Source organism: Myotis davidii, unplaced genomic scaffold, assembly GCF_000327345.1.
Source record: "Myotis davidii unplaced genomic scaffold, ASM32734v1 scaffold551, whole genome shotgun sequence".
In the NCBI taxonomy this organism is placed as follows: domain Eukaryota; kingdom Metazoa; phylum Chordata; class Mammalia; order Chiroptera; family Vespertilionidae; genus Myotis; species Myotis davidii.
This window is the reverse complement of record NW_006283788.1, coordinates 110,075-134,325: the sequence shown is the minus strand read 5'-3', so window position 1 is coordinate 134,325 and position 24,251 is coordinate 110,075. Positions and strand designations below refer to the sequence as shown.

Here is a 24,251-nt window from a genome sequence, read left to right as displayed (position 1 = left end):
CCCCCCCCCCCCCCCATTTCTGCCTCTACCTCTAAAGCCCCTGCTCGCTTTTCCCTTGCACTCTGCCCTGTTCCTTTCTCCTCACATCTCCAGATTGTGCCAGCATGACTGTGTGCTGGGCCGCAGTCTCTCCATGCCCTCCCACTGGCCTAGGGAGTTGACTGCCCAGGGGGGCCCACTAGATGCCACGTGTCCTGGAAGGGGAAGCAGGTTGACTGAAGCACGTGGCCAGCCCTGGAGGATGCATGAGGGCCTATGTGTAGCAGGGCATGAGGGGTACCAGCCTCGCTGGAGAGGCTGGGGAAGAGCGCTTGTGCTGGTGGAGAGTGGGCTTGGGGAGCCAGGAGAGGTTCCCAGCAGCATTAGGGCTGAGCTGGAAGAGGGAGGGAGGCTGGAGACTCCGCCCTAGCCCAGTCCTGAGACAAACAGGTAGTTAGGACAGGCGAGGCCAGAGCTCCTATGGCCTTCTGTCCAAGGAAACCACAGAAGAACCCTCTGCCACGCAGGTGACCAGGGCTGTCACATATAGAGAGAGGCTGCCTGGGGTTGCAGCTGGCAAAACTGATTGGTTTGGCCCTGAGGTGTGACCTTGTGGTGGGGACAGATCTCTTGGGGAGTGAGACAAACTGCCCCCATGTTGGTGACCAATATTCTGACTCTGTTTTATGGCCCCGAGAACTGGCTCACTAATGTCCAGACAGATGCTCCCTGCCTTGAAGGTTAGCGAACACACTCGCTCAGCTCCAATAGCTGCTTCTCCTTCTTTCCCTTTTTTTTCTTCCAGAGCCAAACCTCAGAGTCTGGATGCCCTGATCTGGGCATGAGACTGGGTGGGACTCTGACAAGGATACCATGCACAGGGCTTCTTGGGGACCCTAGGTGGGACCCCCACAAGGCCCTGGGGTCCCCACAGGATCCTGGGGACTTCTCTCCAGTGGCAAATGTCAGTCCCTGTTGGAAGGCAGCTCTGTGACTGGCTCACTGGGGCCCCTATGTCACTGGGCTCACCGGGGCACCCAAAAGGTCAAACCTGGTGAGAAAGGGCCCAGTGGGAACCTGTGGCCCACATTTCCAGAGTTTCTTCCACCATTGGAAGGCCGCAGGACTCGGCCGTGGTCCAGTGGCTGTGGCAGGGGTCCTCAAACTTTTTAAACAGGGGGCCAGTTCACTGTCCCTCAGACCGTTGGAGGGCCGGACTATAGTTTTTAAAAAAACTATGAACAAATTCCTGTGCACACTGCATATATCTTATTTTGAAGTAAAAAAACAAGCGGGGAACAAATACAATATTTGTATTTGCATGTGGCCCGCGGGCCATAGTTAGAGGACCCCTGGGCTATGGAGTCTTTACTGTCCCCCTCCCCTTCCTCCTTCGACCGGCTCATCTTCAGTGCTCTGTGTTGTTAAGGACCCTTGCCCCAGTTGTACCTGCTTTCCTCTGAAAACAGGTTTTCATCTTGCCATGTCCCAGGGGCTTGGGCTGGCATGGCGTGTCATTGGCAATGGGGCTTCTTGGCACCACCGAAGTTGCCACTGAATTGGTCCAAAGGGTGGGAGGCACTCCTGGCTCTGGGACATTGGAGCCAGCAGGCCCCATGGCGCCGGCTTCCCTTCCCGGAGTCTTTCTAATCTCCCCAGGGGCTGCTCTCCTGAACGCTCAGCCTAGTGTCCTGCCGTCTGTACTTTCTGATAACAGAGGAGCCACGTTCCAATGTATTAAACTTTTAACATCCACCAGACTCAATTAATCTTATCTTTACAACTCCCAATTACAGGCGGTAATTAAGTGAAAGCAGCATTGTAGACTGGGGATACTGCATTAATCATCACAGCCTTGGTGCCAGAGTTAGTCCTTCCAGTCTGCTGGCATCTTCCCAAAAGGGACAGAATGTTTCATTTCCCCATTTGGGGGGGACAGTAATCCCCCAAAGATGCTTCAGATTGGGGTTAACTTTTACCGTCTTTGTGTAAGCGATAAAAGGCCATTTTAAAAAGAGTAACTTCATCTTTGTACAGATGATGGAAAATTATCTGACAGCAACAGAATTGAAAGTGCGGGGCCATCTCCTCAAAGGCCCCAGAGTGCCCAGAAATTAATTATTTTTATCCTTTAGATTAGAGACAACACAATACTCACTTATCTCCTACCCCGCCCCCTTTTATTTTATTAAAAAGGAATAATAGACCTCTCAGTTGGAATAGACTTAACCAGCTACAGCATCTGGGCGATCTTCCATGTTCCCTGTGGGCACCCACCCTTTGCCTGCACCATGAGGGAGGGAGGAGGGAGTGGCCCGATGATGCATTTTCACATTTGACTCATTCCAGAATGTGAGATAGTGGCCTTTTTTATTCTGTCCTCCTCAGGTCTGTCCTTCTCAGCACTATCTGGTGCCCTATCGTTCTCTGTGGGGGGCAGCCCTGGGCACTGTGGGGGGCTGTGCAGCATCCCTGGCCCCCAGCCACTCTATGTCAGGAGCACCCCTAGTCATGACAACCATGGAGACATGGCCCAGTGTGCTGGGGGCGGGGGGAGGCAGGGAACAGGATCACCCTGGTTGAAACCCGTTTTCCTGGAGTCCCTCCTAGATGGGACTTGGGTGTGCTCAGCACTTTGTGTCATTAGAACGTGCAGTTCTGCCTGCATTTGTCCAGAAATTGAAGTTTTCATCGTACCAAGTCTCCTGACGTGGGCTGAGGCTGGCATGTCAGTTGGGTTGGGGCTTCTCAGTACCACTGTCATCCAGCGCCACCCCCCCCCCCCCCCCCCCCCCCCCGTCCTCTTGTCCTGCCAGCTTCCTCACATAGCATCAGCAGGATGTCATTCTCGCTTCATTTGTTTGTAAGCTTCCACCACACATTTTTAAATTTTTGATGGAGCCTCATATGTAAAATGAGTAAAATTAAAGTTTGTGAAGTGGGTGACAGGTGAAATTTTTCTCCTTCCTGAAGCCTCTTTCCACCTTGGCCCCTGGGCCTGGGAGGGCAGGCTGGCGACACAAGGCAGCCAGGGTCCCCACCCCTCCAGCTCCAGTCTAGTGCTTTTATTGTATTTTTTGCTTTGTAAGCCTTATCGAGGTTTAGTGTCGCTTAACAGGGAATGTCTGTACTCCTGGCATTCAAGAATGCTGTCACACCCCCTGGGTCCCTGGTCTGTAACCCTTCTGCCTCATCAACCCCTTCTGTGTGGAATTCCTTCCCTGATGGTGCCACTCCCCTCACAGCGCTGACCACAGCTACAGTCTGTGCATGAGCTGTGTGTCTCTCCGAGGCCACACAGGCTCCCCGGGGACTCTCAAGTGTGTGGTGGCCACAAAGCTCACTTCTGACATGCCTTCCTTCTTGTAGGTATGCCATCCCACCGGAGCATGGCAAGCGCCTGGAGCGGCTGGCAATTGGTAGGTGTCTGCAACCAAGGGCTGGGGTCTGGGACCTGGGACCTGGGACCTGGGACCTGGGCAGGGTGAGGTGGGATAGTGGGGGTGGTGGGCGAGGTGGGCGAGGTCGGGGGGGAGGGAAGCAGCAGTCATCCCTCCCAGTTTTGTTGTGTGTCTGGGCTTCAGTTCCTGGGAGTTGCAAGAGGTCACTGTCTTATTTTACCATTTTCTTGCACCGCTCTGATTAGATCCGTGGTCCATCTGCTGGGGGGTTTGTCACTTAATGGATTCTGCACAGAACGCCATTGCTTTAAATGCCCTTGTTTTCCAGTTTCTTAGCATGGAATTCTTGGATGTGACCACAGGCTCCCGAGGGCCAGGAGAGCAGCTGTGTTCTGGCTCCCCTCCCCCCGACGCCTGGCACTGCATCTTGCCCTCTTCTAAGTCTTCAAGCCTCTGTTCAGTCTGGAAATGAGACGTTAGTTAGAAGCACCCTCACCTGGGCCTCAGTGCATAGTGGTCACAAGGTCCTTACCCTTTGGTGCGGGGTTCTGACTCGCCTGGGCTCCCTCATTAAATGTCCCTTCCAGCAGCCACTGTCTCACCATCTGTATTTGGATCCTTGCTGGGGCCTCATGGGGCCAATGGATTTGTCTGAGGGGGGTCCCAAGCCATGTCTGGAGAGGGGGCACCCTTCATGGCACCCTGCTTTCTGTCCCAACAGGGTCTAGCCCTTGCTTGTCATCTGGAGAGCCAGCCCCTCCCTCAAAGGCAGCACTCAGGCCTGGGTGGAGTGATTGTTTGGGAGCCACTCCAACATCACAGGGCCCATCTGATCATCCTGACCCTCTGGGTTGCAGTGACAGGCAGCCCAGTCCTCCCAAAGCAGCCATAGAGCCTTCTGGAAGCCATCGCTCAACATTGGTGCAGGCTCTCTCACTGCTGGTCACAGTCCTCTGGCCCCTCCTCACACCTCACCAAAAATGCCCGTCACACTCTCTTCCTCTTTGCATTGATGTTTTGACTTTGGAGATGGGAATGGTGGATCTTTCTGAAAAATAGGGGCCCCTGTCCTAGCCGCACTCACAGCTGTGTGCCTGCTCAGCAAATACTACTTGCCGTGACATAGATCCTGAGAACGGAGGAAGAGTGAGTGGGTAGGTGCCCCAGCCTCCCAGGCGGAGGGTGGTGGTTTGTTTAACATTTCTGATGGAGACCTGAACCTGCCCTCATGGGAAGAGCTGCACCCTGCTCTCCAGAACATGCTCTCATGGTAGAAATGCCACAGTTGCACACAGCCCTAGTCAAGGTCTATTTCATTTATTGTGCTCTAAAATAAAAACCAGATTTAAAATGTCTTCCCGTTGCATTTTTTTAAATAGACATTTAAAATACATTTTTTAAATCCTCACCTGAGGATATGTTTTTTTATTGATTTTTAGAGAGAGAGAGAAACATTGATTTGAGAGAGAAACATGGGGATTTGTTGCCTTTCGTACATGCCCCAATGGGGTTGCACCCCAACGGAGGATCGAACCCACGACCTAGGTATGTGCTCTGACTGGAATTGACTCCGCAACCTTTTGGTTCGTGGCACAACTCTCCAACTGAGCCATCTGGCCAGGGCTAAAATATAAATTTTAATTTAAGAATATAAGTTTAAAAATTCTTTTCCCATTATGTTAGTTTATTCTTGCTGTTATAAAGAGTTATCACAATCACAGTGACTTAAAACAATACAAATTCTCTCAAACTTTCTGTAAATCTTAAATTACTCTTTTAAAAGTTCTAATTAAAAACAAAAAACCCCACAGATTCATTTCCTTGAAGTTCTGGAGATCAGGAGTCCAAAATGAACCTTTTGGAGCTAAAACCCTGGTGTGAGCAGGGCTGGTCCTTCCTGAGTTTCCAGGGAGAATAGTTTCCAGCTTTTTCCAGCTTCTAGAGGTGCCTCATCTCAGGCTCGTGGCCCCTTCCTCCATCTTCACAGGCAGCAGCTCAGCCTCTTGCATCGTCATTCTGACCCTCCTGAGCAGCGGTCGCCAACCTTTCGGACCTCATGGACCACCAGTGGTCTGCGGACCACCGGTTGGTGACCGCTGCTCCTGAGAACCTCTTATGAGGACCCTGTGATGACATTGGCTCTCTGGGAAATCTAGGGTCATCCCCATCTCAGGGGCTTTAACTTAATCCCATCTGCAGAGTCCCTCTTGCCAGAGAAGGGAACATATCACAGGTTCTGGGGATTAGACACAGGCATCATGGGTGGCTGCTGTTCCGCCTCCCACACCTACAGAGCCACAGGAGAAAACATCCCGGGCAGTCAGCATGGACATGCTCTGGTGAACACATGTTAGCCACGCCCAGACTGTTGTCGTTCAATGTGCCTTTTCTACTAGAAAAGTTTCGGATGATCTGAGTGCAAGCTAGAGAACCTAGGTACGCTCTGGGTCCACCTGCCTATCCCGATGGTGCTTTCCCTAGAACTTGGCTGTGCTTCCTGCACCATTCCTACAGCCAGAGCCTTGCTGTCTCTGTAGTTTCTGACCCTTGAGGTTGAGGTGGGGGTGGGAGGACCTGTATGGCTGGCAGGAAGCTTATTGGCTGGGGCTGGAAGAGGAAGAGTGAGCAAGCTCTGAAGTCTACGGGAGGCCACCCATCACTGCTTTTTGAAAAATAGGGATTCATTAAGTCACTTCTCAGCAGGGTGGCTGGAATTTGAGAAGCTGGGCTTTTGGCACTGGAGGAGGGTCCAGAAGCCGTGGTGAGGCCTTCCTCCACGGCCACTCACTCAGGCCTGCTCTCCCCTCCTTCGAGAAAGGACAGAGAGTTCCAGGACACTTGAAACCTGCCCCCTTCGGTGCCTCTTTCAAACTTTGTTGGGGGCAGGCATCTCCAACTCCACTGTTGAGATGGGTGGAATGAGTTTGTGATTAATATGGAAAATGAATAGCTGCACTCCAAATGGGCTCACTGGGAGAGTTGTGGAGCCCACAGAGCATTAATGTGTTGGCGCATTATTGGTGCTAATCACTTAAAATGTGTGCCTTTATTAGAGCTTTAATGAGAGCCACTTAAACTGTGCATTAAAAAGAGGAACTGCAGAGAGGCCGGCGGGCCAGGCGGCAGGCAGCCATAACTCTAATTGAAATGCTTTTAGTGCAGAGGAAAGTTGCAGGATTCAGTAATCTTTTGCACTTTCCAGAACCTTGCCATTGTGTCCTTTCAGCCAGGCGCCATCTGCCAGCATGGAAAGTGTCAAAGCCCCTTCTCCCCAAGTCAGCGTGGGCATGTGCTTGCACACACATGTGCGCATCCACATGTGAATGTGCCCTTTCTGACCAACGACCTATCAAGAATGTGTATCAAGGCCTGGGTCAGCTTCCAGAAGGGTCGCTGGGCTGACTGTGCCACAGGGTCAGTCCTGGAGGGCAGTGGGTACTCCAGGGCACATCCCACACCTCATCCTCACTGAATCCTCATGGCAGCCCTTCCTTGCCACTCTTGGTGATGGTTTGCGATGAGACCAGCTGCCTTCTGGTGGAATTGCAGACCTTCAGGTGGAATTCCAGAACTTGCCCAGAAATCAGGATTTTAAAAAGATTCCCAGGTGATTCTACTGTGCAGCCAAGGTTGAGAACCACTGCTTTAACCACAGGATGTAGCTGTTATTGATTTAAGATTCAGCCAGCAAGTGGTTTGGAAGTGTCCCTGAGCTGTGTTAAACACGGTTTCTGAGCAGGTAGAGCTGATGGCCGAGTTCCACATGTTTATAAATATTACCTTAGGTTAGTTACACAGCATATAATCTAATAAAAGAGAAACATGCAAATTGACCACACCTCTGCTACACTAAGCCACGCCCACCAGCCAATCAGAGCAACTGTATGCAAATTAACCCAACCAAGATGGTGGCCGGCAGCCACGGAGCTGGAGCAAGCAGGAGGCTTGGTTGCCCCGGCGATGGAGGAAGCCAAGCTTCCCGCCTGCCCTGGCCAGCTGTGGCTTCCGCTTAAGGTAACAAAATTTCAATTACAGAAGATAAATAAATCCTAGATACCTGCTTCCAGCCAGCCTCCACTGGGAGTTTGGGTGGCTGGGGGCCGTGGCCAGCCTGCAAACAGCCATCAGCCCCTCACCCAGGATGGCCAGGCACCCCAGCGGCGACCCCCACCCTGAAGGAGCTGGGGCCAGCTTGCAAACAGCCCTCAGCCCCTCACCCAGGCTGGCCAGGCACCCCAGTGGGATCCCCACCTTGATCCAGGACACCCTTCAGGGCAAACCAGCCGGCCCCCACCCATGCACCAGGCCTCTATCCTATATAATAAAAGGGTAATGTGCAAATTGACCCTAATAGCAGAACGACTGGGAATGACTGGTCACTGTGATGCACACTGACCACCAGGAGGCAGATGCTTAATGCAGGAGCTGCCCCCTGGTGGTCAGTGCGCTCCCACAGGGGGAGCTCTGCTCAGCTACAAGCCAGGCTGACGGCTGCCAGTACAGCGGTGGTGGCGGGAGCCTCTCCCGCCTCCTCAGCAGCACTAAGGATGTCCCACTGCAGCTTGGGCCTCCTACCTGCTGGCAAGTGGACATCCCCCGAGGGCTCCTGGGCTGCCAGAGGGATATCTGACTGCCAGCTTAGGCCCAATCCCCCAGGAAGTGGGCCTAAGCCAGCAGGTGGTCATCCCCTGAGGGGTCCCAGACTGCAAGAGGGCACAGGCCAGGCTGAGGGACCCCCCCGAGTGCACAAATTTTTGTGCACCGGGCCTCTAGTATATATATAGTCTTGGACAAAAATAGTGCCCAAATGCAGACTTTGTAACAGGGTTAGGGACCTGTGTTGTGGACACAGCCAGGATCGGGCTGCTCTGCCATTTCCCCATAGGACTATAGGCCTTGGGCAGGTTAGTTGATGTCCCAAGCCTTTGTCTCCTTACCTGCCCAGTGGCTGTGTGCACAAAGAGCCAGGAGCAGAGCCTGGGCCACTCTTTATTGCAGATTTGGTCATGATATGTGTGTGGAGAGCATCACTCACTTCTTACTTCTCACAGCTTGTCTGGTTCTAGAACATCAGCTTCTGTGTCCTTTCTTTTGGGCTGTGTTCTCATGTGGCTGAACTATGTGGATGCAATGCAGTTGGTTTTTGGAGGGGTTTGGAGGGGAAGTGTCTGTGCGGCCATGACACGCCCTGTGCCCCATCTATGACAGGTGTGCTGTGGGTGTGCGCCCTGTCACACAGACAGCCCCGGCTTGCCCTCTGTTCCAGGTTCACTAAATGAAGGCCAGGGAGTGTCACCATTGCGGTCACCAGCAGAGCTTATGGGTGTGTGATGGTCTATGTGGTTGATACCCTTGGTGCTGCAGGCATCCTGCTCTGTGCTCTGACAGGAGGAAAGAGCTGCCCAGAAAGAGTTGTCCTGGCTCAGCCCCCACCCTGGTCTTTAAACTGTTGCCTGTCTTTTTCACTCCAGGGTTCTTCCCTGGGAGCTCCCAGGGCTGTGACGCCTTCCTTCGGCACAAGATGACACTCATCTCACCCATCATCCTCAAGAAGTACGGGATCCCATTCAGCCGGGTAAGTAGGGGCTGCTCCAGGAGGGGCTTCTGGCCCAGGTGATCACAAACACCCCAGGAAACTGGCTTTTCAACCCTTAAGAAGGTTCTAGAACAAGGGCAAGCCAGGGGAGGAGGACCCTGTGGGAGCCTGGGTTCTGAAGGTTTCACCAGAGGAGTGATTTGTCAAGTTCTGTGATCAGACCCTCATGCTTCACTCTCACCTGAGTGTCAGCCAGTGGGAAATTGCTTCTGATATGTCAATCTAACTGCCGGCAGCATTAGTGCTCAGATCTGGGCTTCATTCTTTCTGTTGGGGCCACAACCAGGAAGCAACTTCCAGCCACTGCTTCATTAGGTTCATCAGGTTGCAGGATTTTTGCTTTGAGAAATGCAGGTTCGCATTTTTCCTCTTCTCTCTGTGTTCGGTCAGAACACCCTTTGTTACCAGGAACCTCATGCACAGATCACAGCATCGCTCATGGAAGTGAGAAGTACTTGCTCCCCTGTGGTTTGTTAAGAACATTCTCCAAAGTGGTGCTTCCTGGTCAGGGATGCAGAAGTTGGCTGGCAGGACTCACTTTTCCCTCTGAGGCCAGCAGGGCGAGGACCCTTGTCTCTGGGCTCTGATGGATGCCCGTCAGGGTACGATGTGAATCCCTGATCTAAGTTCCTGGTGGCCTTCAAAGGAGTGACTCCCACACTCCACTTATAAATCTCTGTAATGGTATTTACCTCTAGAAGAAAGCACAGGTCAATAGCAAGCTTTTTAATAATTAAAAGTGTGTGTTTCTGTAATCTGTCATTGACATCCTCATTTATTCTGTGCCAGCTTGCACAAGAAACCAAATTCCAGGCTTTCCCCATGACTGGCGTTTGGGGCTGGCACTGCTTATTACTTTGCCACCCTGCCTGTCCATCATCCCCAGTGCCTTCTAACTTACTGTCGGGATCATGTTGACGCCGGTGACACAGAGGACAGACACTGTGGGCTTGAAATGAAGCCACTGGGACATAGATTTCTGACAGGAACATAATCTTCTTGTCGTCCTGAGTGCCTCTTCTGTTCTAGGCCTTGATTCATATTGGGGATCAGGCCCCAAAGTCCACCTGAGCCTGGAGTGGAGGTGCCTCACCCACACCTGGGGTGTTGAGCTTAGCATCCCCAGGACCCTGCTAAGCACCCAGAAGGCTCTGTGCTCCCACCACAGGGTGCCATGCCCTGGTGGAGAGAAGGGGAGTGTGCAAGTTGGCGGTGGAAGAAAAGTGCGACAGCACTTTCCAGGGTCAGCGTAAATAAAATAAGAAAATTAGTAATTGCATTTTAAAAAAATCAAAGCTCTAAATCCTGCTGCAGAAGCATCCCAGAGAACCCTTGCTGTGGATGGGGTAGCTAGGACCTTGGGGACCCATGAGTGTTCTCTCTCCCCATCTCCTGCTCCATGCTTCATTCCCTGCTCTCGGCTGTCACTTGGACAGGAATTTAAAAATATAACTTAATGCACACTGACTTTCCTTGATTGGTGCAATTCATTATTTGAAAAGAAAAATATCTCAGTGTTCTGAAGGGCTGGCTTTGCTCCAGGCTGTGTCAGTTTTGATTGATTTTTGACTCTGTGGGAAGTCTCACCCCCCCTCCCTGCTGCCCATTCTCCCCACATCAGGGTTTGATGTCTCACTGGTACTTAAACGAATCCAGTGATTTCTGCTCATCTCTCTGGGGGAATAAGTAAAGATCAGCAGGCATGAGAACGCCGACAAATCAACAATAAAAAGATGAACCATGAGATAAATAGAGAGGGGTGAAAGAAAGGCTTGAACAGACTGCAGAAGTTTGCACAAACCAACATGGTGTGACATTCTCTGGATTTCACAGAAAGATGACCAAAGCCAAGGAGATCCCACTGCACATGCCCAAATGCTGAGAGGGGAGCACAAGGAACTCTCACTCACCACCATTGGGGGTGCAAGTGGGCAGCCACTGTAGAAAAAGAGTCAACAGTTTCTTGGAGATGTGGCCATGCACCTGACTTGAGACCCTGAAACACCCCCTCCTGCCCGTCCCCCGCACTCTGTGTCTGTTTATTCAAGAGAAATGCAAACACGTGCTGCAAGGAGACTGGCCCAGCAACTCTATTCACCAGAGTCCCAAAGCCTGTACACAGGAGAATGGGTAATAGTGACACATCTCATGATAGAATTCCCTTTGGAAGACTCATGTGCACATGCACTGAATGACCCTCGAAGAGCAAAGAGCCAGACGCAGGAGTACAGACCGTCTGATTCCATGAAATCCTAGAGAGAAACATAATCCGTGGTGGCAGAAAGCACACTGGTGCGAATGTACTGGGGTCCTTCAGTTCCCACGGTACCAGAAATGGTCTCTTTCTGTCTGGGGTGGTGGTTACTCAGACTCTGCACGACCTGTGGTCTGTGCCTTCTACTGACTGTACAAATCAAGGAATAGATAGGCCCGACTTCAGAGACAGTTTCTCCCAGGCCACCAGCCTCAGTTTCACAACTATGGATTAGGCCAGCAGCCCCACTTCACGAGCCCTGGAGAGTGGTCAGTGTGGTCATGGAAAGTGTCCCCGCCCTGGATGGGGGGATGAGGCTGCAGTCCCCCCGCCCCCCATTTTCCTTCGGGCTTTCAGATGGTGGTTTCAGAAGCATCAATCTGGAGGCATTGTGCGCCCCATCCTGTCAGTCATGCCCAGCTCCTAGTTTTAGAGTCTCTGTTTCAGTGTCTGGTTGTCCAGACTATTTGAATAGATGGAGAAACATCAGCTTTCTCTTCAGAACTCTGACCTTTTTGACATTGTTTTCTTCCACATGCTGATGTGTTTCTTTGGTCTCTCTGACATCATCTAGAAGGATCCACCTCTTGGAATAAAAAGGACAGATTCTGTGCTTATGATGGCGAGGGGACTTAGGTTATTTTAGGGCAAGGACAATGAACCGCGTGTACGCCTGTCCTGTGCTCAGAGGTTCTGCAGCTGCCATCAGCGCCGTTTGCCCTTGATGTATGAGAACATCTCACAGTGGACAGGAGGTGTGACATGGCCACCTCCCTCCAAAACTGGAGACCCCCCTCCTCAACAAAATGGAGAAGTGCCTAGATTGGTAGATTCCATTGACTCCCAGAGTCAGGCTCTCTGGCACTTGTTGGGAACTCCTTGAGCCCACATCCTCCTCCTGTGCTCCTTGGTGGCTCCCGGTGGCCTTCGCCACCAGCCTGTCCCTGCTCCAGGCCAGGCGTTGCTTCTGGCAGGTGAGCCATGCATGAAAATCCTCTTCCTTCTAATTCTGGTCCTCACCCTCACCTGGCAGCCTCCCCTCACCTGTTGGATTCTTTTCCCTCAGATCACGCAGGAAGCTGGGGAGTTCATGATCACCTTTCCTTACGGCTACCATGCTGGCTTCAACCACGGATTCAATTGTGCCGAGTCGACCAATTTTGCTACCTTGCGATGGATTGATTACGGCAAGGTGGCCACTCAGGTAAGTGTCCTCAGATGCCGTGAAAGTCTAATAAGGGGCCCAGCCACCTCTCTTGGGCCTAGGTCTATACACCCGCTGGCTGGGAGCCTAAATTTTCCATCAAGGTCTGTTTCTGAGATCATAGTGAACTTGTTCCCAGAACATTTGTCACCTGGAGGAATGGGGACAAGGCACGAGTGGGGTGGGTGGACATGCAGCAAATAGGGCCTGGGCAGGCCTAGGGTCAGGGGCCCCCATCTCCTGGCAGACCCCACTCTGGGCCTGAGAACTGCCTGCTGCATTGCTGCCCCTGGAGGATACTGAAAGGTGAGGAGACTCCTTTGATTCCCCCCCAACCCCCCCCCGTAATTTGCCATTCCTGGTCTCCAAGCGTGGATTATTGGCCAAAAGATGTGACATCTAAACTGAGTGCTTGCTCTCAGATTCCCTGAGCTCTGAGTGGGTCTGTCTTTGTGGTTTTGATTGACAGCATGGAGGGTGCTATGCAAGTCCATGGAGTTGCTGGCTGTGAGACTGGGTCATGCCTGCCTCATCTCCTTCGTCTTGCTTGTCTCCTGTGGAGGCTTAAAGTGGCTTTGGAGATCCAGGTGACAGGATGCACACAGGACTAATGAACTGCAGGCCTACCCAGTCAGCTGGGGGATGGTGGAATCTTGGAGGAAGAAGCAGGAAGGAGGACTGTTGGGCCGGCAGCAGGCCTAGCCCTTTCCCAGCTGCCAGTACCAGGGGCCTTCCTCCTAGGTCTGTTACTGCAGCCCTCAATGCCTGTCCCGTCTGCCACAGAGAAAGACGGCAGGCAGGTTTCTCCCATCAGGCTGGACTCAGGTCGATCTTCCCCAGCTCATGGGTTTTAGCCCGATGGCCCTCTCTCTCCATGGCAAAGGCAGGTCCAGCCACTTGTGGGATCTTGCACTGGCGCTGGGGCACATGGAACAGAAGCTCCTCCAGCTAGCCTCATACAGGATGAAACGGAGCATTTCCTGCCAGCCTTCCCCATTGGAGCCTGGGGTTTCTCTGCACAATCGCTTTGTTCCCAGTCAAGGCCCAGGGTCAGGACAAATGGTGAAGTCAGTGTGGAGGAAGTGTACCTGGGCCCTATACCCTGACTCATGTAGCATTTTCTAGACCTCAGACCTTTGCAAAGAGGGTCTACCAGTGGTTCTCAACCTCCCTAATGCCGCGACCCTTTAACAGTTCCTCATGTTGTGGTGACCCCCAACCATAAAATTATTTTTGTTGCTATTTCATAACTGTAATTTTGCTACTGTTATGAATCGTAATATAAATATCTGACATGCAGGATGTATTTTCATTGTTTGCGACCCACAGGTTAAGAACCGCTGGCTCTAAGCAGTGATGTTCAGACCATGGTCAGTGGCCACACGCAGGTGTGGCGGCCTTGAGATGTGGCCCATTTGCATGGAGATGAGCTGTGCATATAACACATGTTCAGTGTCTAACAAAGAACAGGAAATATCTCACCAAAAATCTGTTTATACTGGTTATGTAGACTGATACTTTTGCATAGCTTAGTCAGGTTATACAAGATATTTCATTAAAGTGAATGTCATGTGTTCTTTTCACTTTTTGAATGTGGCGACAGAAACATTGAGGTTACAAAGGTGGCTTGTGTTCTGTTTCTATTGGGCAGTGCTGTTCTAAACAAATGGGTTAGCCTTTATTTTTCTAATTATCTATTTCTCTAGCTTTACTATTTCAGTGCAGTTTAGAAAAGGAAATGGACTTTGTAGTAAGGAAGATGGGGGAGGTGCTCAGGATTTGGAAGCATCGGGCTTTTTATACTTAAGTCAGAAAATCATGATGGGATTGTCACAGGTGGGGACTCTGGGTGTCACTAAAAGAGGAGACATCTAATGGTCAGGATTTGCCTGTTTGATCTAAAGGAGTAAATATCCGGGGCGTGTGGTTTAGTTGTTTGCATTACATGGTAAGACTCAAGGAGGAGAGAATCCTCAGGACCTGTGTGTGCCGTGACCTCCTGCTGCAGTGGGAGCTGCGGTGGAGCCAAGAGCCCGGGGCCAGGCTTTTCCTGGAGAGGCTGTCAGAGCCGAAACTGAGCGGGGCGGGGACTGCCTAGATATTAATTGCTACTTTAGGTTCAGCCATGTGTTCACAAGCGACATTTGGGAAGTACAGCCTTAGATTGGGCCTCCACGCTTACATAGCCAGGCGGCGTAGCGTGAAATTACTGAATAAGTGGCACTTGGTGCTCAGAGCAAGCCGGGGTTCAAGGTGAGCGTTCAGGAGCCACGCGGGGCTCCCCCGAAGAGCTGGCTGAGCTGCCCAGGCCCCTGAGGCAGGAAGGCAAGGGGTTCAGCCAGGAAATGACCATTGGCCACTGGGCATCTGTGCATGGCAGTCCTGGATGCCACCTCTCAGTCTTTGGGGTGACAGTTCCTGACTCTTGCAAGCTCTGCTGCCCCCGTAACTAGTCGAGGCTGCAGAGTCCACCGAAGTGCTTGGCCTTACTGATAAAAGCTAAGGCATGTCAGAGGCAGGACCAGGGAGAGGCAGGTCAATCATTCAGGTCAGATGGCACACGGAGACCTGCGGGTCCTCAGCCAGATTTTAGGGAGCGGGAGGATCCCACAACTCCTTTTCCTGAAAGCCAGCCTGAGCTTCCCCTCCCTCCCCCCCATCTGTGTTTTGGGCCAGTTCCTTCTAGCATCTTCCTCAGAACATAGCCCAGGGGAGAATTTCCGCTTCCCAGATTTTAGGGACTCTTTTACTTGTTGCTTTGTTACCTTCTTCAGGCTCCTGCCCTCTATTGTCCCTTTTCTGTCATTCTGCCTTGTGCCAACACATTAAAAGCCAGACTCTCACACCTAGCCAGTCTGTATGAGTTTCAGGTGTCTCTTTCCAGAGCAGAGGTTGCAAATTGGTAGATTGACTACTTTTGTATGGGCTGCAAACTGAGAATGATTTTTACATTTTTAAAGAGTAGAGGGGAATCAAAAGAATATGCGACATGCAATTAGATGAAACTGAAATTTCTCCTTCATAAATAAAGTTTTATGGGTGCCTACCCTCGCTCAGGTGTTGACCTGTTGTCTGTGGCTGCTTTTGCCTGCAACAGTGGGGTTGAGTAGTTGCAACAGAGGCTGGCCTGCAAAGCTGAAAATATTTGCCACTTGGTGTGGGCCTTTCCTGCCAGTTCTGGCTCCAGTTACTTAGGGCTGGACAGTCACCTTCTGCACTCCCAGAGCCGCTGATGCCACAGCTGCCACCTGCAGAGCATCATCCACCCCACCTCCTGATGGCAGGGCAGAGAGGCTCCCAGGTTCCTCCTGCCATAAAGGCCTGGAGAAGAGAGCTTACAGCCTGTCACCAGAGGCCCTCTGAGGGAGCTCCTTTGGGTCCCGTTTGTAGCTGAAGGCTGCCTGGGTTGTGTTCTCTCTCCACCCTCCCCCTATAGCACAAACACAGAACACTAACCGGCTCTGTCCATTGTCTAGTTGAGACGGTGTTTCTCTTCCAGATGGTTTCCTTTCTGAACTACTTGCCTGAGATTCACCCTCATTACCCATCTGTGCATGGGAAGAAAATGCATGGCTGCCTGTACTGCCCAGCCTCCCTGTGGTAGGGGTGTCCTGTATGTCCCCACCTCAGGGCACTCAGGGCCTGCCTCCTTCACGGCCTGCGATATTTGGACTACCTGAGCTTTTCTGTCTATAAAAGGGATGCCCTTTCTTGGAGCTGTCTTAACATAACATGGCAAAAGATATACAAGAGCACTGTGTGTGGGACTATGCCTTCGCGAGTGTCCCCAGTCTCTCAGACTCTGGCTTGTTGGTCCAATCTAGGGTCCTTCCTCACCACAGTGGACATTTGGGGCTGTCCCGGGCACTGTGGGGGATTGTGCAGCATCTCTGACCCCCACCCATGCCATACCAGGAGCGCCTCCAGTCATGACAACCACAGATCTGCCCAGACATGGCCCAGGGTCCCCTGGGGGCAGGATTAGTCCCTGTTGAGACCCCTGTCTAGCTGGACTTGCAGGTTTCCTCTTTCTCTTTCCAGGCAGTGGGTGGCTGTCCCGCGGTACCTGTGGACTCTGACACTGGGGTGTCAAGCTCAGTGTAGTTTCTTTTCAGATTCCTAAGGGCATCTCCCAGGACATCGTGTTTGGGGCTTAGAGCCTCCTTTTCCTACTGAAAGTCATTTTCTCTCCTGTGTTCTGCAGCCATGGGGTTTGAGGTCTCTTAAGCAGGACAAATATCAGATATCGTGGCCAGAGATGTGAAACCTCACTTAACAGGCCACACCTTCAGTGAGCTTGGATAAAGACATCCCCCTACCCCAGTCTCCACTCCCCACCCCCATTCCAGGGATCGTGGGTTTCATCGGTCTCATGTGCTTCGCTTCTCTAGCGGGGAGGCTGGGCCAACAGGGAGAGTTGTGGGAACCAAACAAGGACTCCACGGAGCACCGCTTTGCCTTCTCCCTAGGAATTGTTCCTCTTTGAGGAGCTAGATGTTAGAGCGAGTGCCCCTCCCCATTCTGGGATTCCAGCGTTTTTTCAAACCTGCAAATCATCCCCCCAACGCCCCCCGCCCCCCACACACACCAGTGAATGGGTGACATCCACCCCCAGGGATCCACTGGCTGCAAGAACAGGGAACAGTGAGCTGACATTTAATTTCTTCTGGATGGAGGTTCTTTTAGCCAAATGCACTCAAACCCAGTGCCTAGCAGCTCCTGCAAAAACCCACCCTAATCAGAGGGCGGGCTCTCCTTCCTCACAGTTTCTGGACCACAAGTTTCCATCACTGCTGCACTTCCCAGGCTGTTGTGGAGCGTGGGTGCTGGGCCTCCATCTGGAGCTCTATGAGGAAAACTGCCCTGCCGAATCATCATGGACAGTAAATAGCTAGGGTTCCTCAGAGACTCAGCACCCAAGCCAGTCTGCTTGGAGAGCAGAGGGGAGCCTGGGACCCCAGAGGAGGAGGTGGGGATTGCCTGACGATTGCTACAGCTTCAGGGAGGGGTTGGGAACATTCTGCCAGCTTCATTCATCACCTATGGGAGACATGTGTTACAAATAAGGCGAGCCCTTAAAATCAGGGTCCTGGTAGAACGCAAAGCACACTCAGGAGCCAGACAGCAAGGCAAATTCTTTACTCCTACAGAAGGGTATGCACCAACACAGACTCTGGCAGCATGTACCCTGAGCGGGCGGTCGCTCGGGTTTTTATTCCTGACCCACGTGCTCTGTCCCTCACTCTTGATTGGAAGAGCTTAGGCTCACACTCTTGCATGATTGGCTAATCATTTGTTTATTCTCACACGTGGAACTGAAAAATACACATTGTTGAAAATCAGAAAACAAGGCACGTAGAAAGAAGGAAAACAGACCTTCCATTTTTGCCACCCACTCAGCTTAGAAAGGAGTGAAGTTCCGACACTCACTACAACGTGGATGGACCTTGAACACTCGATGCTAAGTGGGAGAAGCCAGACACAAAAGGCCACATCGTGCGTGGTTCCATTTATGTGACATGTTCAGAACAGGAAGATCCATTCCTGAGCTGTATGCTTTAGACAGGTGGATTATAGGGTGTGTGAATTCTATCTCAATAAAGCTATTAAGAAAATTCTACCACCCAGATTAGTTCGTACCATATTGAGAGAAAGCTGGGGGGTTTTTTTTTTTGAAGGAAAAAAAAAAAGTCTTACCACTCAGAATAGTTCTTATCAGATTGAGAAAGATAACCCAGTATAAAAAGTGGGCAAAAGATGCTCAAGCTGCTCACAATAGGTTGGTACACAGGGTGTGGGCAGGTCTACAAATGGACGTCTGTGCGCACCAAGCAGAATCTCCTGTTGTCTGCAAACACTCGAGCATATGTTATGTAGGAGGCAAACTAAGCACCAGTGGGATCATTTCTTTTTACATTTGGGACCGGTAGGCCCTGGGGGCTGTGGGTGTGGAGCTCTGACCCCTTGGTAGGCTGCTGGGAGCAACCTCCACAGAGCCCCTCATGTGTGTCTCCTTTGATGAAGCAGTTCTTCCTTCCAACAAGTGCATGGTGGTTTTAGGGATAGTCATTGCATCGTTAGTTCTAATAGTGGGAAATTTATATCTGTGACCAGATTGGGTGAACTAGTGGAATATTATGCAGCCATGAAAATGTGTTCACTGGGTATATTGATGTGGGAAGATGGATATGGTACTTTGAATGAATAAATAGGTTTTACATCATGAAATGCAGCCCCATTGTGTGTGTGTGTGTTGTGGGGAGGGAGAGGATAGAGGAATTTGCCCAAATGTTGGTAGATGTTAGGTCTCTGTGGTGGAATTTGGCATGCTTTTAAAAACATTCACAAATTACCAATATATTCCTGTCTTTTTCGACAACTTAAAAAAAATTAGTGTAGCTTTTGGGGAGGTTGGAGTGACCTTGGTCCTTCCTGGGTACTTCTCCTATAAACCCCTGCAGCCCCTCGAGGTGAAAGCGTTTTGTTTCTGTCATTGTCATTAGTGGTTGTTTGTTGGTTTGTTTTTAAAATGGGAATTAAAAGTCAAAACCATGAGGACCTAATAGCAAGGCTAGCCATCACTGCTCTGAGCCCGGCTTCCTTTTCCCTCCATGTCCTGGCCTGGAGGGAAGGAAGCATCGAACATCACATGCAAACCCAGTCCACTGAGCACCTACAATGTGCTCAGGAGGATCTCAGAATGAGCTGAGACTGCCCGCCAGCAGGGAGAGGGTGAGAGTGCAAAGCTGGAGGGCCCTGGGGGCCCAAGGACTCTATGGGACCTGAGGTCAGAGTAGGCTGCAGGCCTGTCCCACAACCAGCCACCCTCACTGCCTGTGGTCACATGCTGCTGCTTTTGTTTTATTTTGAGTGGTCCCTTTCCTCAGAGCAATATTTCCTGGGTATCTGTCCCCGCCCCTACCCCCTCTGCCCCTCTCCCTTTCCTCTCCCTCTGTCTGTCTCTTTCTCTCCAGCTTTACTGATGTCACCAACATGCATCAAGGTCATAGCAGCAAGAGGGCCGACCCTGAACACCCTCAACCTTCCTCTGTCTCCCTCACCCTCCTTGGAGGCCTGCACCTTTCTGGGTCCAGGAGACACCCTCCTGCCCTGAGTGTCTCCTAAGCCAGTGGCCTCCTCTTGGTGGGTGTCCAGTGCTTGGCTGGGGTGTCTGAAGCAGCCTGGGGTGAGGGGAGTAGTTGCTTGATTCAGAGAAGGATTCCCTGCACACGCTCAGACGGTTGGCTTTGTAGTGAGATTACCAACTGGGAGATCAAAGGGATGCTGCATTCTCACTCAGGGAAGATAAAGTGTGCACGTACCAACCATTTTTAGGTCTGAACTCGAATTAGTCCTACAAGGCTGCATGCCACGTTGGATTAGCTGAGCATGGCCTAGCTGCTTTCTAGGTAGGTGGTGCTGGGCAAAGCCTGACAAGGCTTCTTCCCTCCATCATGGCTCAGTGTCTGTGCTGAAGGAGTGACTGCAGGATTAAACAGAGCGAGAGAGATTTAAAACCCAGTTTGCAAGGCCAGGAGCCTGGCTGCACTTAACTGGTTTTCTGCCAGCTGTCTGGGCGCTGCCTGCTGAGCACTCAGCCTCCCTGGAAACATGAGCTCCCCCTAGAGGCACCAAGGAGAGAGGGCTTCTGTTCGGTGTGGAGGTGGCCCTCATTCCCTCTGCTCCCACATCCAGGGTGGGAGTCTCTCCTGAAATCCCAACCTGAGGTTCAGCAAGCTCATCACTTGTAAAATGTGAACCGAATTGTTTCTGCTGCCTCCAAGCACATGTGCCTTCTGTTTGGTAATGATGCTGCCTGCTCCAGGCTGTTAACCTGGATCTCAAAGGGAGGTAGTAGAAGGTGGGGTGTAGGTGGAGATGGGTGGAGCAGGCTGGAATGGGCCCGCACCCTGAGCCTCCAGGATCCGAGATGCCTGCCTTGCCCGCCTGCGCTTCTGCGCTTCCCTGATCCTTTGATTTATGGGTTGTGTGGTCGGTGCATGGGGTCTGCAGTAAGTTGCCACATGAAATAAATTTTCCTCTCGTTCCTTCCCCTGGAGCTTCCTGTCACTGTCCCTCGTGGTTTGCTTAAAGCCCATTCCCTTAGTGCAGGGAGGGCCAGAGACTGTGGGGAGACCCCTGAGTCTGGCCTAGGGCATGATTCTCTGCCTTTTTGGCATTATTGCCACCCCCTCACTCAAACCTTTTTACATCATTCTTCTAGGTACCCCTCGTTTTAACACCATAGACAGGCTGTATGTCTGCGTATGTAGAGAGTATAAGCGTTTCTACACAAGAGAGGAATGTTTCCTGCCCTTAGCAAGGACAGTGCTGCCCCCAGTGAGAGTGCACAGGAGGACTGGTCTTGGGGAACTCCTTCATGACCACCACTGGCTTGGCATGGGCAGGACTTGATCACTTGGTGGGCTCCCTGAGAACCACCTTTTCTCCAGAGAGGCCTGCAGCCCTGGCCCAGCCCCAGCAGGGCTCGAGGTGGGAGCCTGTGGTCCCCAACCTTCATTTCCAGCACCTCCCTCCCTGTTGCTATAGCCGGGAGGACTTGGGGCTTGTACCAGGCCCAGGCTGGGATCTGCAGGAGATTCCTTCTTTCCATATGCTCCCTCCTCCAGTGCAGCTCCCCTGTGACAAGCTTTGCATTTGTCTAGGCAGGAACACATTGCAAAGAACCTCAAGTGTAATTGCAGCCCCCTCCCTCGGAGGACACACCAGCCTCTGTCTCGTCTTGCGTGCTCCTGTGGCTTCTGTTAATTCTGTTCACGGTGCTTTGAGTGCATCCTGAAGAGCATCAGCGCCTGACCGTGGTTCCTTGAGAGCTGGGTGCTCGGCGCTGTGACAGGCCCCCGCTCTGCTCCTTGTCCTCCCTTGAACTTTGCAGCTCTCTGGTGGTGGGTGACAGACATGTCCCAACCTCCTGTCGGCCCCAATCCCTCTCTCTTCTTCCACTCCTGTCCCTGGGGTTGTCCCTGGGTTACAGGCAGCTGAGTTCAGACTTCCCGTTTGCTCAGAAGGAGGGCTTGAGAAATCCATGCTGGTCCTCACACCCAAGTCTCTCTGGAAGTGGGAGCTTGCAGGCCCTGTGTGGGGTGCCACCTGCTCCTCTTGTGTGCTACTTCCCTGTCTCCCCTGGTGGGTTGGCAGGCACGTGGCCATATGGCACTGGGAGAAGGATGCTGGCTGGTGTGTGGCTTGCTCATGTCAGTGGGCCTGCCACTCATCACCATGGCTTCGCTGCTTTTCCTGGTAGAACTGGGAGCCTGAGAGTCAAATCTGCAGACTCAGTCTCTTCCCCTTGGCACTGCTGACACTGGGGCCAGGTCACTTTGTGGGGCTGTCCTGGGCACTGTTGGGGTTGAGCAGCATCTCTGGCTCCCACCTACTTGATGCCAGGAGCACTCCCGGTCATGACAATTACAGGTGTCCCAGACATCAGTTGGTGTCCCCTGGGGGAAGAGTCACCTGGTGAGACCCTTTGGACTATGAGCTAAGTTCTTCCTTCCTCATCCTCCTATTCACTGCCCAGGCCTCCGTTGACGCTGCTAGCTGGCGAGCTCCAAGGGACAGAGGCCTTTTTTAGATGAGGGTGTGATCTGGGTGGAGGTACTTCATGGGCAGATGGAGGATGTACCCCCTCTGACCCGCCTCCTGAATGGGCCTTCGCCCTCACCCACCTTCCATGGCTGTCCTGCTGGGGACAGAGTTTGTTTCTTGGCTGAAGTTAATGATGTGGCGATGGATGATGTTTATTCCGAGGTCAGGCTGGGCGGGCTCCCCTCAAGGTGGCGGCAATGGAGGAGAGGGAGAGGGAGTCTCATTCAGCAGAAGGGAGAGCCCAGAGATGAAGAGGGGCCCAGGGCTGGGGTTGTGGCACGAGGGCCTGGCTCTGTGCTCAGAGCAGGCAGGGCTGTTGGGAGTGTTATGGGAACGTCCTTGGGAGGTGCCTGGCTCAGAATACCTGGGTTTATTATCGCGATTGTCATCGTCATCTGTGCAGAAGAGGTGGGAGGGCGATCACAGAGAGGCAGAAGGACCTTCTTGGCTTTCCAGCTGCGGCCCGGCCCCTCAGGTCAGGGCACAGGAGAGGGAAGGGGACAGGTCATGAAGAGCCAAGCTCAGGCCTGAGAACCCTGGGGAGGCTGACAGGTAAGAGGGTGACATTGGGGCTCTGGCCTCCTGGGGGGTCAGTGTCGTGCCAGTCGAAGGTCCTCAAGATTTTGCCTGGTCCCTGACTGTTGGGTCCAGCTGTCTGTCAGCGGTGGTGGGAAGCAGGCCCTGGGGCCAAGGACCAAGGGAGCCCCTGCCGGCACCTAATTGTTTTGTTTATGAAGCGCTTCTGAGAGCTTCCAGTGGATTTCCTAATGAACTGGTTTGTTGTGGCGTCTCTGCTGCAGAGCTGGTAATTACATCAGAAACAGGGGGCCTGCATCTGGGAGCCCTCAGAGCAGATGCCACCTTCTTGGCTGGGTTTCTGCCCCTATCTTTGGGTGGTTAACACTTTCTTTGGTTAACGCTTTGTGAGCTGAAGTGCCAGGCATACACCCCCAACCTTTACCCCAATTGTTCCATGAGAAACATGTTTGTCACCCATAGTGTTTGGCACCCACTCGATAGTCATCGTGCGAGTCACTGCTCAGCTGCTGGGAGACAGGCCGTGAGACAGGTGAGGCACCAAGGTAGAGACAGATAAGGGGCAGGAGTGCCGGGAAGACTTGGGAAGACTTCTGACCCTAGAGAAACTGCAAAGAGCAAAAGGGATGATGGAGCTGTGCAGCAGGCTGCAGGTGTTGATGGGAGGAGGGGAGGTTGATGCTGCATTGAGACCCTGGTGTGTTCATGTCCTGGGGCCACTGCCACAAAATGCCACCTGGGGAGCTGGGCCACAGCAGTTGTCTTCTCCTGTCTGGAGGGCAAGGTGTCAGGCAGGGCCATCCTCCCTCCCTGGGCTCCGAGTGAGGGACCCTACTTCCTCTCACAGCTTCTGGGGGTGGCTAGAAGTACTTGGTGTCCCTTGGCTTATAGACACATCTCTCTAATCTTTGCCTCTGTCATTGCATGGCCATCTCCCTGTGTAACTCTCTCTTGTAAGGACATCAGTCATTGGATTCAGGGCCCACCCTAATTCATTAGGACCTCTCTTTAACCAATTACATCTGCAGAGACCCTATTTTGAAATCAGGTCCCATTCTGAGGTCCCTGGGAGGCATGAATTTGGGGGCATTCTTCATCCCTGTCCCTTTGGGAGCATGGTGGGGCCGGGGGAGGGGGGAGGAGAGAGGCGGGGAGCCAAAGAGCATTCTAGACCAGGGGCAGAAAGTGCAAAGTCCCTGAGAAGAAAGGAAAAAGGAGGTGAGACAGCCTGATGTATGTGGGGTGGGGTGGACAGTTTGGACCTAGGCTTTAGGGTGTGGCCTGTCGGACTGCAACCGAAGGGACATGGGAGATGCAGCGAAGTGAGTGGAGCAAGTATCTGGGCGCGGCAGTGGGGCCACTTAGCTAGCAGAGAGAGAGAAGGAGGGACCAGTGCCAGGGCTGCACTGTCCAACACTGGCTGCACGCATAGCCATTTAACTGTAAATTAATTAAAATGAAGTAAAATTAAACATTCTGGGCCTTAGTTGCAGCCATAGTTCTAGTTAAGAGCCATGCAGGCTAGTGGTGACCACATCAGACAGCACAGATACAGGACATGTGTAGGTATCTTGGGCCTGAATGGTCACAGGGTCTGCAACTCCATGGCCAGGGCCCGGGAGTGCTGAGGGAGTAAAGGGGGCCTTTCAGTTAGGATGTATGGCCTTGCAG

General features: G+C 52.3%; 1 protein-coding gene across 3 annotated transcripts in view; it reads left to right on the top strand.

Moving 5' to 3' along the window:
* KDM4B (lysine (K)-specific demethylase 4B) overlaps positions 1-24,251 on the top strand; it is a 105,753-nt gene that overhangs the window by 42,014 nt on the left and 39,488 nt on the right. For all 3 annotated transcript variants that reach the window (XM_006754029.2, XM_006754028.2, XM_015567033.1), the window contains exons 7-9: positions 3,349-3,398; positions 8,852-8,955; positions 12,297-12,434. In XM_006754029.2, the coding sequence (XP_006754092.1) occupies positions 3,349-3,398; positions 8,852-8,955; positions 12,297-12,434 (292 nt within the window). The remainder of the gene's footprint in view (positions 1-3,348; positions 3,399-8,851; positions 8,956-12,296; positions 12,435-24,251) is intronic.